This window comes from Gallus gallus, chromosome 28 (genome assembly GCF_016699485.2).
Source record: "Gallus gallus isolate bGalGal1 chromosome 28, bGalGal1.mat.broiler.GRCg7b, whole genome shotgun sequence".
Classification (NCBI taxonomy): domain Eukaryota; kingdom Metazoa; phylum Chordata; class Aves; order Galliformes; family Phasianidae; genus Gallus; species Gallus gallus.
The window spans coordinates 4,674,674-4,694,477 of record NC_052559.1 but is presented as its reverse complement, the minus strand read 5'-3'; the positions used below and the strand labels follow the sequence as shown (position 1 = coordinate 4,694,477).

At 43.7% G+C, this 19,804-nt stretch overlaps 1 protein-coding gene across 3 annotated transcripts in view; it reads right to left on the bottom strand.

The window, feature by feature from the left end:
• The window catches only part of CPAMD8 (C3 and PZP like, alpha-2-macroglobulin domain containing 8), a 39,105-nt gene that overhangs the window by 5,969 nt on the left and 13,332 nt on the right, over window positions 1–19,804 (bottom strand). For 2 of the 3 annotated variants that reach the window (XM_046904715.1, XM_015300168.4), the window contains exons 20-39: window positions 17,449–17,680; window positions 16,847–17,000; window positions 16,058–16,200; window positions 15,533–15,584; window positions 14,526–14,824; window positions 13,875–14,100; window positions 13,177–13,353; window positions 11,686–11,767; window positions 10,028–10,184; window positions 9,688–9,762; window positions 8,429–8,594; window positions 7,812–7,898; window positions 7,313–7,449; window positions 6,791–6,946; window positions 6,330–6,392; window positions 5,726–5,964; window positions 4,553–4,640; window positions 1,351–1,425; window positions 604–709; window positions 404–514 (exon numbers count right to left, since the gene is read on the bottom strand). In XM_046904715.1, coding sequence (XP_046760671.1) covers window positions 404–514; window positions 604–709; window positions 1,351–1,425; window positions 4,553–4,640; window positions 5,726–5,964; window positions 6,330–6,392; window positions 6,791–6,946; window positions 7,313–7,449; window positions 7,812–7,898; window positions 8,429–8,594; window positions 9,688–9,762; window positions 10,028–10,184; window positions 11,686–11,767; window positions 13,177–13,353; window positions 13,875–14,100; window positions 14,526–14,824; window positions 15,533–15,584; window positions 16,058–16,200; window positions 16,847–17,000; window positions 17,449–17,680 — 2,825 coding nt within the window. The remainder of the gene's footprint in view (window positions 1–403; window positions 515–603; window positions 710–1,350; window positions 1,426–4,552; window positions 4,641–5,725; window positions 5,965–6,329; window positions 6,393–6,790; window positions 6,947–7,312; window positions 7,450–7,811; window positions 7,899–8,428; window positions 8,595–9,687; window positions 9,763–10,027; window positions 10,185–11,685; window positions 11,768–13,176; window positions 13,354–13,874; window positions 14,101–14,525; window positions 14,825–15,532; window positions 15,585–16,057; window positions 16,201–16,846; window positions 17,001–17,448; window positions 17,681–19,804) is intronic. The other variant, XM_025144412.3, reaches the window with a different exon arrangement.

Here is a 19,804-nt window from a genome sequence, read left to right as displayed (position 1 = left end):
CGGGACAAGTTAATCCTGTCACTATTGAATGTAATCTGATCTTTCAGTCAATTGAGGAACTCCACTGCAAGATATTTTATAGAAAGGAAACTAAACTGCATTTGAAAGAAGTTTTATGTGTATTAAAACATCTCACTTTCCGCAGGTATGTCCAGAGTTATGCACTACATTTTGCCTCTGCAGCAAATAAAAGAGTCACTTTTGGAGACAGGAGAGCAGAATACATTGCTGTCTTTGGCTGCCATGAGTTTAATGCCGCTCTCATGCAGACGTTTGTAAACCTTCCACCAACACAAACTGAAATAGAACGTCTTTCTCAATATCACTTTGAGTTCTGAACTCCTGGACCTATGTGCCTGCAGGCTCCATTTTCCAAACTCTGCTTGGCTTTTGTGCAACTCACCAGCCCACTGGCTTGCTGAGCTCTCCACCTCATTGCACGTCGGCCCATCGCAGAGCTCCCGCGCCAAGGGGCTGTTCTCACTCACGTTGTAGAAACGAGTTGCTTCAAAGGCTACAGGTCAGAGAGAAAGAGAAATCACAATGGAGCCTTATTGTGAGCCCTAATGCTGTCAGAAGAATCAAAGGAAAGCAAGCACGTACCTGGCTCATAGTAATCATACACTTTGATAGGAACGGGAGCAGTTTTCCCAACTATATACTCTCTGAAAGCTTGGAACTTCACACAGGTCATGCACTGGCTAGGAATCTGTACGAAAGGATGCAAAATACTCATTGTAACAAAAACTACACTGTAAGCAAAGAGATGAACAAATGCAGCCTATGAACCCCTAATGCAAAAGGGTGAGAATGAAGGCACCTCCAATAGCAGATACAATGGCAATGATAACGAATAAAAGCCAAACAGAATGAATTAAAACAAATGATACTTTATTTTAAATCAAAGCACATACCTGCTAAATAACCTCAGAAACTGAAACCTGAATCTCATCCGTAGCCCAGCAGCACTGCTGTCCTCAGTCTGCCTGCTAACCAACTAGCCAACAATCTCCTGCTGATAACCAAGGCAGCAGCAATCTCATTTCTCTCTTTCTGGGACATGAGGTCTGAATTGGACTGCATTTTGCCTCCTTCCTTTAAGGATGCTAAGCATACCTGGAGGTCACATTACTTTAGGGTAAGAACTAAGCGATACCTGCCCAGAGACCGTGTGTGAGCTGAAGCTGATCACCCACAGCACCTGCCCACCTCAGAACAGGCTCAGACACCGCGCCAGTTACCGCTGCATCCCAATTCCCACCTGCAAATGGCCACCAGCAGCAGCACACTGTATCCACGTGCAGCCACCTGCCTTTCACTGAAACGTGGCATAAGAAACAAGCTCATTACCTCATCAAAGTAGAATAAGACTTTTCTTCCATCCACTTCGTATCTTTTTAGTCCGATTTGCTTGTTCATCAGTAACTGGGAAAAAACGAACAGGTTTAGTTTAGTTTCATCTCATCTCACAGAAAATGGCACATCAGGTGCTAAACCAGAGGGGTTTCTCTGGCTGGAGAAGGATGGATGGAGGGGAAATGCAAAGAGGAGTGGAGTCACTCTCAGACAACTGAGGGAAAAACCCGCTCACATTTTTCCCCCTCTGATCTGATGAGGAATGCTTGCAGGGTGCACTGTGCTGCGTTCCTCCTGATCCCTGTGGAGAGGGGAGCATTTATCTCCTTCAGACCACACCTGACATCACCCATAATCGAATTGAGCAGCTCCTATGTTGTTTTCAGTACGAAGGCTACAGCAAGACCTCAGAGACCCCAAAACACTCCATAAAATCTCTTATTTACACTCTTCCAAACCGCCAAGGAATTGTGCTGCTGGATCACACCCGTTATTAAAGGCCCCTTCTCCCATCAGCTGAAAAATCCAAAACATTCCTCTGCCAGGAAAATTAATCCTTACATTTGAGAAGGGCAGCCATTTGAAAAAGCCTTAGGCATCCTCCCTTTGACGAGCGGGGTCAGGCCAGGCCCTGCTGCACATCTTCCCTCCCTCTGAAGCTCAGGGATGTGCAGTGTGTGCTGTGCCAGTAATGCACGCAATACATTACGCTTCTTTTATTGCTTACTGGGACGATCTGCTTATCTAAGGAGCATCAGAACAAGATGTAAGAGCACCTCCCACATCCAGGGTGCTTCTGCCTTTAATCTACCGCAGCTGCTTTTAAAGATGCTCTAAATCATCTCTTCGTGCCAACCTCAGGTCTGTACAATGTGAGCAAAGGCCTGGACAAAATGTGAGAGCATTTATTCATGGAATCACAGCACCACCTCAAAGAGTGCAGAAATGATCCCCCTGGAACAGAATGCTGAGAAGGCCTCCCAAACTATCAGTGCTATCCTCTGATATCACTGTACAAAGTTTGTTTGGTTTTAATCCCAATAGGAGTTATTCCTTTGTTTTTCCAAGTGAGGAAAGTTACTATCTTGATATTACAACAGCTGCCACGCTGGTAACTGATCAGTCACCTCTGTTTTGATGCATTGTACTCAGAAGTCACACACCAAGTGAGAAATACCTAATTCAGAACCTGTGGATGATGACTGCCTGTGGGAATGGACCTGAGTTTAAATCCTGGTCTGGGGAGCAGAGGGCTGGAATCCAGGCACTTTCTGCTCCAAACCACCCTGTTGCTTTAACCTGTTGGACACCCCCATTGGTGACATAGGGTGACACTGACAGCTCACTGTGTTTGCAGTTATTTTGGATCATGGAATGAAAGCACTGCAGAAGGGAAAGCAATTATTATTACGTATTAGAAGGAATGACACAAAGCAAAAAGCACTTCCACAAAATCTGCCTGAGCCTGCTGCCAACAGCTTCAGCTGTGAATTTCTTCAGCATGGTGCTCCTAGCTGTAAAACCCTGCACGCAGCTTCCTGCTATTACCGTAACGAGCACAGAACACGTGTTTCAGACCCACACAGTATGGAAAGGCCCAATTTAATCTGTCCTTACAATTGCAGGGCCTGGCGGTGGCTGCTGGTGCTCAGATGGCTGCAGACAGTGCTTTATGAGGGCTCGGAGGGGCTGGCGCCATCGGGAAACACACAGCTCAGCTAAAGTTGCATTTTTCTGGTGAGGGTTGATATATACCAGCCCGCGGTGACCTCCTGACCTTGTCGACACCCAGCATTATTAGAAGGATTTGTGGCTGCACAGCCAGGGGGGCTGCCATCGAAGTGCAACAGAGCATTCATTAACCATCAGTGCCCTGGAGCTGCACGTGGGCCCACTCTGTGAACACTGCTCCCTTGTGAGGGCAAACAACAAACAAGGAAATCTGATTTACAGCCCCGGCCCTCCTCACTAGGAGCAAAGGGAATGGCTGCAGTAACAGCAAAACATGCAGCAATGGGAATGACGGGGTCTGCTGCTGCTGAAGGTTCATCCAAGGCACAAAACTGGCACCACAGCTTCACGGAAGCATGACTGGGATACACATCTGCCAGGCATAAATACATGGCAGGGGTTGTACCTTCATTGCCTATCTACAGTACTCTGGATTTGTCCCTACCTTTCAGATGCAAAGGATGTCTGCAGTGAGAAGGATGCATCTCAGCTTCCCAAAGGGAACATTCCCCCCATTGAAGATGCAACATTGCTCCCAGCTCAGCAAAACTTCCTACTGCCCAAAGGAAGAAACTCAGCTGTGGTCAGGGAGGCCGTCTGTGCCACAGAGCCCCAAGTGCAAAAGCACACCACCTGTTACCTGAGAACCTGGCAGATGGTGTTACACGGGGACTCCTGCTTCTCTGCCCATAAAGGGAGAACATGAGACTCAGAGAGGTAAGCACAGCCAACTGTGCTCTCACATAACGAGGATAAGGCTGTTACAAGTAGACTTCTTCCTTCAAAAAAGTAGTTTTTAGCTCCTTTTCAGTTCTCAAATATACCGTTTAGTTTTTCTTTCTATACCTTCTCAATTATTCACCCTTTAAAATCTATTAGACCTCAAAAAAATTTGCAGCATAAAAAACAAGTGAATGTGCTGTAATGCCTCAACAGATATAAAGCAAAGCTGAAGATTACAGTTCATCTCCCCTAGAGGGCTGGCTGGGTAGGAGGCACATTCTGTCCACCTCAGTTTGGACTGCAATAAACATGATGTTCTCCCAGAAGGGAAGGAAAAAAGGCAAAAAATTCCAAGACACGGAGCCTCCAAAGAAATGGAATCCAGATGTTGGAGATAACACAGCCCACTAAGAAGCCATAAACAGCTCCTGTTAGAGCACATTTTCACTTCAGCATTTCCAAATGGGTCTCATTTAATTACTGTGTGCTGTGCTTAGTAATAAACCTTCATTTGGCTACGTTCAGTACATTTGTGACTCTTGCTCAGAACTTCTGTTTGCTCACATCAGATAAATATTTTTTGACATGTGAGATCTCCTGCTCCCAATTTTAATCACATCGTTTCAGCCAGTGCTAACAGACAACAGCATTCACTTGCTATTGCTCTCCAAAGGGAATCCCTACCAACTAGAGAGCCAGATCCCAGCTCAGGACCATGCCTTGCATTCTCATTACACCTTACCTGTTCTAGGCTCTCAATGTCTGCACGAAACCCTGAGAACAATGGCACTTCCAGCACAGCCATGTTAGAGGATCCCGAGTGCAGCCATCTTCCCACATAAGCAAAAAGAGAGAGAGAATGGAAATAAACTCAGGATCCAAGGTAACAAACAGTACATGGACAACTCATGATGGAGCACAACTGAAAGAAGCTCCAGAGAAAGAAATACAAAGGGTCTTTTCTCTGAAGGATTTCAAGCTTGGATATCCACAATGGCATTGGATGGTCTGCAGACAAACCCAGGGGGCTCCAGTTTAGGGCTAAGAGTCCCCTGGAGCCATTCAGCCTTTCTCCTGGTTTAACTCCATGCATCTCCCTAAAATATCCTGTAGTATCCCTTTACCTTCAATCATAACCCTCTCCTTCCCACTGTTGTTGTTTTTTTTTTTTCTCCTAACTGTTCTTCACAGGAAAGCATCCCAAGGACTTCATCTGGTAAGTCTTTAAAACAATCACATTCTGAGTAACACCCCTAGCTCTAAATATTTCCACCATCACCCATTGATGCAATCTCTACTCGTATTGCCTAAGACCAAGGAATTAAAAGAGCATCGTTACAGGAAGAAAAGGAAGAAAGAGAAGATTTCATTTGCTTTTGTTTTCTTTCCAGCAATCAATCTCCTTGGGCTGCACTTCCTCTCCAATTTCTGTCTTTGCTCCAGCAATTCCCAGGGCAGAAGTTTCAGTAATAACAACAGAAAGGTTGTGTTGATGCAGGGCAGCCTCCTTAGTTACAAGGATCTTTAAGGGATTGACAAAACTGTAAGCCTACCTCCCCAATACCAGCTGTAGTGCTCAGGCAGAGGGGAAAGTGGGCTGAGAAAGTGGTGCTGTTATTACATGCACCAAAATACTCAGCAAACCTTTGGAAGATGAGTTTGAGTCGCTTATCAGGGGTTATCATTAGAAAAGAGATGAAAAATTCAACCAGGCTAAAAAAAATAGCGTCAGAACCATGTAGTAGTATTTTTCCTGTATTGATGAGCATCAGTACAACTGCCTTACAGTTTTAGGCAGCAGAGAGCTCTCACTAGCGGAGAAGCCTGCAGTGGAAGCAGCAATAGATGTGCTAATCAAAACACTGGGCTGCCTCTGAGAAACAAGCAGGGCGGGATGGAGACTGACATTTCCTACCTTGTGCAGGTCTCTAGAATCACTTTGTACTCCTGATGGTCCCGATCTGCAGCCGGGTCATCATCATCCACCACTGCCCTCTCTCTGTGAAGGGTTTCAGAGCGATTCTCATCTGGAGAGAGAGAGCGCAGCAGAACTGGAGCTTGGAGATGCTGCTCTGACTTTGGCTCCTTCAGGTTAACCAGGAGCTGGAATGCTGGTTTGGCAATAGGATCCGGCACGTTGTATGTGACATCAATCTGTAGTAGAAAGGGGAAAGAAAAAGAATACGGTAGTTAATTAGACTCCCCTATTTTGTAGCATCTGCAAACATTCTGCAAAGACCAGCATAAACAGGAGACCTCTCCAGAGAGAGGTAATGGCATGCACAGAAGCAAGAGAAGCTTTAAAACTCAGTCACGTATAGGTAGAACTGTACCAAAGCAAATGCACCGTGGTACAATCACATTTGCTTCTATGGATTAAAGCAGCACCACATTATATATTTACTTAGAAACTCAAAGTGCAACTCCTTCCTTTCAGCAATCTGGGATTAAAAACACAGCAGATTGTCAGCATAGAGATCACTGCTCGCTTACTTTCTGCAGCCCTGAAGCAACTTTACCTGCATCAGACAGCAGCCTTCGCCTTTGGCGCTCACAAACAGCCCCGTAGGAATACTGGGGATCTGTGGAGAACCCATAGTTAAGACACAGACATGATGATGTAGCATTCAGAATATAAGTGAATATCTATTTTAGCCTGATTGTGTGAAAGAGATCTTTCCAGCTATAAAGGACCCCAAACAGCTGAGGTGACTATGGCTTATTCTCTTCAGTCACCTGCACTTAACAAGGGTAGAAACGAGTAGCAGCACAGAACAAACATCAGTCGCCACTTACGGTCAAAAACGCCTTTGATTGCTGCCTCCTCCACATCAAAACAAACCACGAAATCCCAGGAAATCCCACATTTCAGCGTTTAATTCACTTTTTTTATTATTACTATTTTTACCATTACTGACCTTTGCTGATTTGTCATTCAGATTGCAGTTCAGACAGATCACATTAACACAAAACCACTCACCACTGCAGTCTGGAGGACTTTCTTATTCATTTTATTAAGCTCAAATGTCTCCTGGTAGTCTAAATTAGTCGAAGCCAAGGAAATGGTAAGGTTGACTCCTCCAACATAAGAAAGGATTGCATACTCAGCCAGAGCCTGCAGGGCTACACACGTGTCCTAGGGATCAGAGAGGGAGAGGTGAGAATAGGGAAGAACAGAGCACATACTGAACTTACAAACAAGCACTGTGCTGTGCTGACATCAGCTTTTGGTAGCAGTCTTCCTTATTGATTCACACTGCAAAAGAAATCTCAGCTTTTGTTCACTTTTGCTGTCAAAGGCATCTGTAAGGACAAAGCCTGGGTTCCTTTCAAACTACTGATTCCAGAATGAAGTAGTCAAGAGCAACAGAAACCTTTTCTTCTTAACAGGACACAGCTTCTAGACTCTAGACAGAAAATCTACATTAACCATAACCAAATCAATCAATTTCTGCAATTAATTCTGTATGCACCAAAGTTACCTTTGTTTAAGGCAGCCCACCTGAGTAGAAGAGAATCCCCCGAGTGCATTCCTCTGCTGTGAGAGCCATTTTACCACGGGGAGTGCAGAAGCCACATCTCCCAGGAGTGTGTATGTCAGAAGGGCGTAAGATGTCATTTCCACTTCTGCAGAAACTACTGAAAGAGAGGTGAGGGGGGAATAAATCAAACTACCATCCAGGAAAGAGAATCAAGTTGGTCAGCAGTTGAAGCCTGGGAAATCAGTGCTGAAATGACAGTGACTGCCAATAAAAGCTGGGTACACAACCTTATGTCTACTTGAAAATACAGAGATAAGCAACAGACTGACTGACACCTTCAGAACATCTTGTTAAATGAGATTTCTTTGGGGACCAAATCCATCACGTCTCCAGAAATGCCAATGGATTTTGTGAGGGCGTGGAGGTGTTGGAGAATCAGAAGTGCATGATGTGAACTATGCCATCAGTGGCCTCCTACTGCAGCACATTCCCTTATTTTTGCTTTTGCCATATAGGTACCTGATTGAGAGAGACCATCATTAAATCCCATGAAGGTATCCTCATCAGTTACAAGACTTCCCGTCAAGCTCCAATGTGTAAAGCCATCTAGAACAACAGGACAGAGGAATATGTATGACATTCCAGCAGGACTGCAGCTCAGACTGCGTGCATAGGAAGAATCAAACATTACAATTGCACCAACTCAGCAGATCGATGCCCCAAACTGCACTGCCCATCCATTTAAGGGAGCATTCCCTCAGCAGGAGGCTGCAGGCTCCTGCTCTGTGATGGCTCAGTGTGACAAATGAGATCATTCTTGAATATTAGATCAAAATACACCATTAGGAGTTTTAGACAAGCTCTGACATACTGACCAGAAAGCTACTGCAGAGCTTCCAGAGCACCTGCCTTCCTTCAGCATCAGTTGCAGGCACAGCAATAAGGCTCTCAGCCCTCTCCCAGAATGAATCACTTTCCTTACAGTGTCAAACTGTGCTGAGGAGGACCTCGTCCCACAGGCTCTATCCTCTCCAGCAGCTCAAACACACCATTTGAGTTGCAAGGCCTGTTTGTTTATTCCTGTAATAGGGTTGCCAAGTTAAGAACCTGCCACGCTGGCCCCAGCTGCACCATACCTTGTGTGATTGCCATGCTGTTCATCTTCCTCAGCGCCACAGCAGCAGCAGGGCTGTGCAGCAATGTCAGGGCGTATGCAGTCAAGGCAGTGGTGTAAGGGTCTTCTGCTGAGTGCAAGTTGGACTCTAAGAAGTGTTTTGCTTTGTCAACAGCAGATCTCTCTTCCTGCATTTAGGGGAAAGAGCCCACGTTACCAGCCTCTCTAGCTCTGCTAACCCCAGCAGGCAGCTGAGCACAGCACACTGCCCTGCCCACACCCCTGCAGCGGGATGGGGAAGGGTTGGAAAGGAGTAAGTGAGAAAACTCATGGACTATCAGGGGTTAAGATATTGACAGCGTAACAGGTAAAGCAGGATCTGCGTGCAAAAGTAAAGCAGAAAAAGGAATTTGTTCACTCCTTCCCATCAGTGGATCACTGCATTTCTCAGGACTTTGTGCCCATTAAGAAACAGGTAGGAAACACGTCCTGCCCTGCGTAGAATGACACCAACGCCTTCCTTAAGAAAAGCCACGCATCACACACTGAACAACAGGGATCAAATAGCACAGCACGAATCATCTAGACTAATCCGAGATGAATTTGTTCTCCTTAAAGCTGAAAATAGATGTCATGTTGCTGCAGGGCAGTGGACGAACGGAGCAGCAGTGAGCTCTTTGCTGTATGTCTGATGGTGTTCCTGACACTCTGGTGCGTCTAGCAGGCGCCAGAGGATAATAAAGGCCAAGGTTCCCAGGGGTCCCTGCAGCCAACAAACATGTTTTATTAACTCCCTCGATGACCTCACCGTGCAGGAACGTAGCTCTGATAATTTATAGAAACAATTTAATTGGACTTGATGTAATTTGGTTTCCTTTGATTTCCCTGTGGCACTAACCTTCCCCTCCTCATTTCCTAGCTAAGATCATTAGCAACACTTGCAAATCTCCTCTAGGAAAGCCATTAGCCCTACAGAAACTGCACTTCCAGCAAATAAAAGTGCTGGGGCTGTCCTATGCACAGCAGCCCCAGGAGAGCATCACATCACATCGCAGAGGGGGACAGCGCTGTCAGGGAGGCAGAAAATTACTGTGAGCACTTCAGGCCTTTCCTTTTTATTCCCCCCCCCCCACTCAAGGCTTTCAAACAGCCTCAGTCACCTGAATTCTGTTGTTCTAACAAGCAGAGAGCCTCAGAAAATAACAACAACATCAAGCTAAAGGAAAGAGTGAGGACTTTTAGGACACGCAGGACACACGAGCTGCCCTCAGTTTCTGTTACCTCGGAAGTTACACCTGTTTCCAAAAGTGATGCAACCACGTAAGCTGTCAGGGAGATCTTACCATGGATTCCACCCTGGGGGGCAAAGAAGACAAAGTCACCAAGGTAAGAAACTGGAGGAAAGGATGCTGAATAAGCAACTGTGGAAGTCAAGAACCCAACCCAATGCTGTAGCTTCCTTCCCAAGCAATAGCCTGGGAACACACTGAAACTCCTGTCTCTTCCTAAGCTACCTTAGCCATTCAAGACCACAATTCATGTCAGCCATAAGGAAACTTCATCCATTCCTGCTTTGGAAATATCCTTAAAAGTGCACCTACTGGTTATTTCCAGTCTTTACCTGAATGTCCTTATTTAGGATCCTGCCCATAGCAGGAAAAGAGCCATCTTCCTTCTGGTGCTGAATGATCCACTCCTTTGCAGCTGTGAGTTCTTTGGGGTCAATGAAAATAAAGCCCCGGGACTGCGCAAAGGACTTGAGGACAAATGCTGTCAGCCTGTAAATACAAATCCCCACCCTCAGTGACCAAACTACTCAGAGTCACGTTCAAATAGAGAGAAAACAATTAAAAAAAACAAGCACAGATATTGGAAATCTTGTGGGGAAAATGCTGAACATTGCTTTAAGAAGTCTGGCACACGAAGGCTCTAAAACTGCTCTATCTTCTGAACAAGAGCAGGGTTAAGGGCCAACAAATTGCACTGAAAAGCGTGACTGGAAGATAGGCCTGTTGTAGTTACGACACTGAAATTCAATTACCCTTTTTAGATGCTTAATTACCTTCCATTGATGCTCAAGTTATTAAAACCTTGAAGTTAAAAGCTGCTGCCTTCGCAGGCACTTGCAAAGGAGAAAGAAGGATAAGTTTCCCAATTTTGTTACTGTCTTAACTTGAAAAAAAGCAAAAAATCCAGAGCCACTATTGAAATCTGAGGTTCTGTTCAACTCCATACAGAATTAAGACTTCAGAAAGCAATAGAAGTGTTTTTGGAATTCTAAACCTCTGACACGCAACGAGAGCAAACCCTGGCCAGCTCTGGGAGATTGAATCATTCGTTTTATTAGGCCCTGAGGAATGGGAGGGTAGAAGGCATGCTGCCTGGCAAAGGATTTTTCGAGTGTTAAGTAATTCTGTGTCACCATGTTTTACATCGGGGGAATGGGAGATGCCAGATCTGAGATAAAAGTTCACTGCCTGAAAAACAGCACAGCAACGGCATCGCAGAAGTGGTATTTCCCCTCCGATGAGTTCACAAAGAGAATCAGTTTAAAGCAAAATGGGAGTAGGTGGAGAAGCCAAATGGCAGCATAAACTAATGAATGGAGACAAGGATGTACGAGGTGTGAGACACTGCTCTGATTGATGAAACACACCGCCTTAAGGAGGGCCATGGCTCCTTAAGGAGGGCATCAATGAGATGAACTTATCCTCCAGGCTCACAAGTTCTGATTCTCATATTGTTTCACTCTGGAAGACCCCATACTTCCCATTCTCAGGGCACAAATCCATACCATTCCATGTCATCCTCAAGGGGACATGAAGCACTTAAAGATGACATTGTTCTGTTTGTTTTCTACCCTGGCAGAAATCTCCACTGCTTCCAGAGGCAGCAAGCTTTCTGTACATGCTGCAGGTGAAGCCCCACTTCTCCTACTGGAATTAGGTGCTTGAAGTGCCTCAGGCATCGCTACTCCAATTCTTGTAGAGCAAACATGACCCTAAACCACAGCGCCAGCATAAAGCCCAGACACAGCAGTAGGTGAGACCATCCAAACTTCCAGCAAGTCTTGAAGCCATTACAGCACACCTACTCATGCAGTACAAGCATCCAGCAGCACTTCAACAGTAAGCCTACAGTCACGGAGTATTATTCCTGTTCCACACTGTGCAACACCACGATGGAAGTTGGAAAACGACCCTTTTTTTCTTTGCCAATGGTGCGTTTTCCCATTTAGCAAACGCTGAGTTTCCTAACCCCATTTAAAGAGCAGCTCACCACATGCTCCCCGAGGAATCCCTCTCGCCAAACGCGCTGTATGAGCCATCCTGCCTCTTGTAGGTCAGCTGGCGCTGGTAGCCTGCAAGTTGAGAAAGAATTGTGGGAGTCCAAAATCCTCACACAGAGCAAAGCAAGTGTTTAAAGTGAATGAAGACTTGGACCATCTGGCACTACTGGAAGGGATTCTGCTGCCCGAGGCAACTTCTTGTTCTGCTGCCTTTGACAGAGCAGCGCATTCAGGAATCCGTGCAGGCAAACATCTGTAAGGCTACACACATCTCTGGGAGACAAATGAATGAACCATTATTTCTCCAGCTCTTAATCTCCTGCTAAGCAATGCATCTATCGACAGTTAGCAGAATGTTACGTTTCTGAAACGCTGTATATTAAAAAAGATTTTCTGGCTTAGTATTCACAAAAGACCTCCAGATTGAGCAAAGAGTTCTCATCTCAACTTTGGACTTGACGGAGCTCCAATAAGCACAGAGGTTTAAACCTCTCGAGGATTTCTTCTGTAAGGGCTAATTAACAGGCAGAGTTTGGAGCCAAAAACCTGGAAAGTTTGCAGATTCATGAAAAGAAACAGAACCAAATGATCATGAGGAGGAAAAAATGATTCAGACTATTACAAAAATTCCCTTTGTATTACTACTATCAGCAAACACAACAAACCACAAACGAAACAGCCGGAGGAAGCAGCACCAGCCTTTTGCTGCTGAAAACAATAAATAAATTACAGATTACATTTTATGTTTGTATTTTCATAGGAGAACTGCCTAACCCTGTCACCTCTGATTTCACGACATGGCTATTATCTGACTCATACATGGGATAGCTGTCTTGTTGGGTCATTCTTGTTTTCACTAATCATCTCCAAGTACTTATTGCACCTCAGAATTGTATTTAGTTACAAATGAATTTGCAAGTGACTCTTCCCAAACAAACACTGAGAACAACAGTTATAAAGAGACAGATTGCTATGAGCTGCTCAGAGAGAAAGGACAGGCCACCTTCACTGTGTGCCTCTAGGATAACTGCTCTGCACGCTAACTTAACTCTGTGCATGCTGTTACCAAGGAAATACTGATGAACTGGAGAGAGTTCAGAGAAGAGCTCTGATGTTGTGATTAAAGGACTAGAAAGACAATTTAGGAAGAAGGCAAAAAGAACTAAATATATAGATTGACTACATTTAGATTTCTGCCACTTCCTGAAATTTGTAAACACAGGAATGTTACCCAGATAGACACATGCTAAAAAGGAGAAAACCCACAAAAGTAGTATATAAATCAGGAGTAACCAAAGGGGAATACAGGCTGTGTATCACGGGAAAACATCTTGCCATCAAAATCTATTAACCTAAGAGACTGTCCTGCAAAAAATGACGACTCCTCATCACTTGAGATGCTCTTCATTAGTAAGAACAAAACCCTCCTCTGACTTACAAGTCTTTTCTCTTTCTGAAAAACTGTAAGTTTAATGGCTTACCTTGAACAAGGTAATCAGTAGCTTCACTTTCCACCTCTTGACTGAGCTGCTTGGTTTTCTGCAGATATTTCAGGACAAAAACATTGGGAGCAAAGTGGATCATGTTCTGTTCTCCACATCCAAATGGCAATCGCAGAAGGTTGTCCAAGTTGTTCAACGTAGGACCCATCACATCTCCTGGGTAAAGAAGAGGCGATAGGTTCAAAACCAAGGCATTATGCTCCACTTCTTTTTATGTCTTATGATTAACAAGAATTAAAACACTTCACTAATTTCTACTGGCTACGCAGTCAGCTAAATTGTAGAATAAATGGGAAGTCCTTCAAATGTTCAGTCTTATCTTTTCAAGCTTTTGCTGGCATAAAGAAATGTCAGAGCTTTATTATCTGTGACTAATTGACTAGTTTAGAATGCAGTTAGTACAACATATGGTTATGACAACAATGAAATGAATACTACGAATTAGAGTAGACAAGTCACCTGCAAAGTCCTTAGAGAGTATCTGCTTAAACTGCCATCATCTCAAACATGGTTCAGTCAAGTGACTGATAATTAAGCAGCATTTATCTTTATAAACTGCCTGTGACTACTTTATCCTGTCCATACTACTCAAATATAGGTCAGAAGCAAGTAACAGATGGAAGTATCTCCTTGCATTTGATAATTAATACCCAAGGATACCTCCTCACAATTGATACCTATTATTGAAGCTGTAGCTCTTTCTGATCCTGGAATTATGTTGTGGGGAACTCCAAGAGTAAATGCTTCATTGTGATTTTCATCAGTCTCTTCTTTCCTCCAAATTTTAAACTCTCCTATTGACCCCCAGCCTGTGGAAAAGCCAATGTACTTCACCTCGAACTGCTTGGGGACTGTCCACTCCACAATAATAGACTCATTTAGCACCCGAGTACCATGGCCAACCTGAAAGGAACGAGAAGTCATGCAGTTCCAAGAACTCATGCATGTGAAATCAGCCTGTTATGTGTCCTTGGATGCAGTAACCTATGTGCATATCAGAGAACACTGTAAGTGGACCAGCACCTTCCTCTTTCCCACTCACAAAAAAAAAAAAAAGAATACAGGAAAGTTTAATGAGAACTATGTAGACTCGACCTCCAAGCCATTCAGCAGACTTAGCACTGAGAACACTGAAAACTAAAGGTCCTGAGGGCATAATGTGGTAAGCAAATGCATTCAGATCCAAACAGCCTGACTGAGACTTAACAAAGAGAAAGCAAAAGGAAGAAGGCAGCAACATAACTAATGAAACTCTGCCATGTGTATGCTTCTGTAAGCAGATTTGGAGCAAGGGACCCCACAGACCATCATACAGAGAAATGCAGCACCTGGATAATTCCATTTTTCCAGCTGATCCAGAAGCTGCGGAATTCATCCCAGGACAGGATACCAGCTGTGTCTCTGCTGACCACCGGCTCACCCATTTTGCTGATGGAAATCCACGTTTTAGTATTTTGATGTCCACCAATAACAATCTCTGTCATCTCTGCCATGTCGTGGGGACCAGAGGACAGTGCCACGTGAGCATCGTTGTGTGCCTTCACTGCAATGTCAAAGTGTGTCATCTGGGCAGGCTTCTGCATGTATTGGTATTCATATTTGTTAGGTGTAGAAATGTGAATTTTCTCTAGTCAGAAAAAAATGGGATGTTTATGCATTAGAGTTCACCTTACATACTTAAAACAAAAAAAATCCCCTGATATAACCCACAGCTAACTGTTAAAATTTAAACAAACAAACCTATCCTAAGTATGTATTCCTTACCCCTGTGCTTTCTTCCCCCCCCCACACACACATTTCTCTTAAACTATAAGAATATATGTTGATGTTTCTTCCCATCTCCTGCTCACTTCCATATTAAAAGATCCTTCAATTGAAACTGCTCAGGTAAATTCCTTGTGAAGCATGCAAGAGATTTTTCAGTTCTAATTGAGCAGTCAAAAGCATCTCTGTTAGCCAGTGGAGCTCTGTTTGAGCTATCCAAATCTCCAACAGAAAGAACACACTGATTCCAGAACAGAACTTTAAAACATCAACTGAAAATATGCTACAGCCACAGCTTCTGTCCACAGTGCTGAATACTCGAACTGTTTCATGAAGTAAAGGAATTTAATTGCCATTTCCAGAAGTTACTTGGGCAGTTAGAGCAAATCCGTAATTAGCCAGCCAGGTAAGAAGGGCTCTATTCAAAAAGCTCCTCCTCCACAACATAACTCATAAATCAGACACAGAAACAAAGATTCCCCTCCCTGCTCCCATGGGATGAAGCCACATCTTTCTATTTATAACTCAAACAAACAAACTTGGTATTAGCTCATTTCAATCACAAGCTTACCATTTGGGCAGAAGAACACACTGTAGGTGTACTCTCTTGACAGTCCCTCTGGCTACATAAAGACAGAAACCCATATGTAACATTACAGAGCTTGGATTAGCAGTGACAGCTATTCAGCTTTACTTAGAAAACACAAACAATATTCCAATGCTGCACAGTGTTTTACATCCTTTAGAGAAAAGGATGTACCTTTTCCATACCATATGCTGATAGCTGCAAATACACCAACCACCACCAGTGAACCTCACATTACAGCACGTTTCTTAGACTAACAGAGCAATCAAACCCAATACAATTTCTATCCTTTGTTTCAGCAGTATTGAAAGCTCATCGGCAGGAACTCAGAACCAAAGGGCCCTTCTTGTACTACAAACATGGACTGTTCCCAGTCATATAAACATACCACAAATCTGATGGTCCTTACCAACCTACTCACAAGTATTACCAAAACACTTCCACGATTTGCCCAAACACACACTGTGGGTTTTTTTTTTCTGAATTATTACAAACATGTATTTTTCCTACCTCAATAACAACGCTGCTGCGAACATAATCCACTCCCACTGGGGTCCTTTTGTCCACATAATTGTCCTCTGAGTGCTTGCCATTCTTCAAAGCCTGCATCCCATTCTGACAGCAATTAGTTCCACCATAAGCAAAAGCTTTTGCTAAGAAACAGAAGGGAAAAGCAGCAGAGATTTCAAGATAGATTCCCTGATCTACAGGAATTCAAAGGAATTCCTGTAAAGGAATTCCTGTAAAGGAATTCATTTATCTAAACTAATTAGATGCGGTTGACTAACAACTCATCAAATGCTTAGTAATGACACCTCCTATGTTACCTTTATTACTTAAATATCTGGATGCTCACATCCAGAATTGGGCAATGCTTTGACAGCTGCAGGGCAATGCAGGAGCTCCTCCCCAGTTCCCTATGCTGCACAGTTTTCACTGTTGACAATTATTTTCTTGGAAGATGTACAGAATTTGTTGTTATTCTCTTACTTTAAAATTCACTCCAATCTTTTCAAGCAGATGCAATAGGTCACAACTATTCACAGTGATGTTTCACACAACGGGAAAATTAATTACCAGGGAATCTGCTGAAGTTTGCTCATATGGACCCTACAGTGCACTGCGGTTACGGAATCAGTTTGTAAGAAACAAACGAGACCAGAAAGCTAAGCTGGCAGCAAATGAGATAATAGTTCTGCTCTGGGGCACTGGGGGAAGAAAACATTTCTTCTGAAAGAGGAAGAAGAAACATTTGTGAAACTCCTTGAAGGAACAAGCTGGTTTTTATCTCTGTACTACCAGTGATGTTGCTCAGTCCAAGCTCGCTGAAGGACAAAACAATAGAGGTGGGTTTAGCTTCCCCGGGGGCAACGCACTTCTTTCTTGTCAGATGGTGCTTCCCAGGATGCCCAACAAACTTTATGCCTTTCGGAACAGAAATCTTCACGTGCACCTGCAGAAATTTATGGAGGTCATTCATGGTGCATTTCACCTGTAAAACTTCACCTGCAGTTCAGAACGATACCATGAGAACCAAGCAGATAAAGCACTAGAGAAGAAAACATCTATGGAGTGAATATTCTTTCAGAGCAAACCACTTTCAGTCAGCAGCTCTGACTGTGGAGGAAATTCTGTGGTTCATAACTCCATTTCTCACTGTCTTCCCTACATTTTCCAATATTTGGATTTCTGAAGCATCACAAAACCACTACAGTTGTTTCAAGTTGAAAGTAAATAAAGCAGTGATTTTTATTAGCACTAAAAAAGCAACACTTCTATCTTCAAAGCACTCACACTGAGCTTATTGTTCTGTTACCCTTATACACTGTCTACAGCTCAGAGAAGGATGACCATAGCCCACAGTTTACTGACTTAGCAACAGGAACGAAGAGGGCTGTTACCTCTACGCAGACAGTTAAGTAATTGTAGACAGTCAATGGGATTTTGGTCTGTTCTCCCCGGATGACGTGGTATGGCAACGTGAAATCAATGAAGAAAGGCTTAAAGGTCTTCAGCTCCGTTTGACTGGCAATGCCCAACCCCTTCTCCTCAGAAAGACCCACAGCTTCGGTTATCCACGTAGTGATGGAGTCTGGCACTTCCACATGCAGCTCTGCTTCTCCTGATGTATTACTGCCAAAGAGAACGGGAAAGAAAATGGGTTAATCGGCTTAATGAAATGCATTTGAATGATGCTAAAGCACACAGAGGCAGACATTTGGGGTATTTCCCTCCATATCCAAGCGTACAGCATCACATCAGTACCTGCTTCGAGCAGCAGCTTATAAAAGGCTCAGTTTCTTCCCACTAAGTATCAAGATTTGGATAACTATGAGCATTTATAAGGAGAACAGCAATCAGTGGCTTCTGCAGAGCACAGTAACACAAGGGCTCACTAGATTAAAAGCTGTGCAAGCATTTGCATCCTCACTAGGGGCCTTTGGTAAGGCCAAAGAAGAACTTTCCCAGAGCCGAGGCTCAGCAATAGCCTGTGCATGGCAGCGTGTTTTGATCTGGAACATTTTGGTTGGCTGCCTTTTAGAATGCCTGACACAGAAAATTTCCAAAACTGTCATTTTCTCCAAGGGAGCTTTGATACTAATTACCACAGATTTATATTCTGACTATTCAGCTCTACTGTGCACACCGCGATAGGGTATCAAACTGGTATATTCGTCCATGCTTCGTAATAAGAAAAACTCAATTCTGTTTCAGAGACATCACAATTTCCCTCCTGCAAAGGAGGTCTGTCATTGCCTCGAACAGAAAACATTTCATCTAAAGCAAGAACAAAAGCTATTTCATGGCTCAGCTGGCAGGATGATTGGTGCAGTTATGAGCACACCCTGAGGTTGTTTTCTCTCAAGTCCTTATTTATTCCTCCGAGTTTGATACACTCACTGCTGGCTTCGTCATCTTGGGGAGCAACATCCATCTTAGTTGGCATGGAAAGCAAGAAAGCAAGTTCTTCAGAATAAGCTTTACAGCACAACACACTGCTGTTCAGTGCTGCAATCCCTACTGATTCACATCCAGAACAAACTGAAGAGTTGTGCCTTTGCTGCTTTTTAGCTCAGAAGTCTACTCAAATGTTAGGCACCAATGAGGTATCTCAGCTTCCATCACCTAAAGCAGCTCTTTGTAATTTTCAGTGAGCCTAAGCTACTATTACAGCTTAGTGAATAGGCAGCATATCACACACTGCTCTATGGACTGATATTATAACAGAAAAATGCATCATTCCCTTAATATTTGGGTCGTCACCAATTGGAGCTCAGTAGTCAGCACTTGCAAGAAATTTCAGCCTCGAAGAATAAGTAGAAGGGTGTCCTACCTCCAGGGCTGGCAGCCCTCCAGCCTGTTTAACCGGACAATTTGTTGCAGCTGATGTTCCTTCCACTGGGAGTTCAGCCCATAACCAGCATTAACATTATTTTCACACATGAGGGCACTTACTCTTCTGGGCGGGGGGCCAAAGCACACACACATTTCCAGCCATTCGACCCTCCCAGCCAGGCTCTATGGGTTGTTAGGATTGGTTTGGGAAGTCAACGTGAGGCTTTTGTTTCTTTTTTTTTTTTTTTTTTTTTTTTTTTTTTTTTTTGAGGATTGCATGTTATAATTATAAATGGTAGGAGGAAAAAAATTAAATCTTCCTGTTCAGAGCAGGGGGAAGCAAGCAGTGCTCTGCTCAGTTGTTTCTAATGAAATGAAGTAGAGAAAAACATGCAACTTCTTATTCCATGCTCTCCTACTCATAATTAACTGCCCCAGCTTGCTGAGGCACAAAGAGGCACTTCTGGAATTCTTTGTGTATTTCTACAAAGCATATTTCATGCCCAATTGAGCAGATTTGAATACACTTGCTGCAAGTTCTTGTCAAATTTAATTTATAAACATTGATTGAGAGTGAAGTTTACTTGCAAACCTGTAGAAGTTTTTCAACGATTGCTTCAAGTGATCCTAGATGTGTTGTTTCTAGTAAAGATCATTTATCCATTATTCATTTTAATTCCAGTTGTGGAAACCAAGATTTATCAGGTAATAAATTAAGATTAGAGGGAGATGAAAGAGGAAGGAAGGACTGAGCGCAATTTGGAAAGCAGTTGGCACAGAATACTCAGTGGTGCACGAGCAGCACTCACACGAGCACCATTCTGCCTCCACCTCCATGTGCACATCACTCTGAGATCTTTCATCACTGCAACTGATGCTAGAACAGATGTGGGAATTAACACCAGCACTTACAACAGCTGA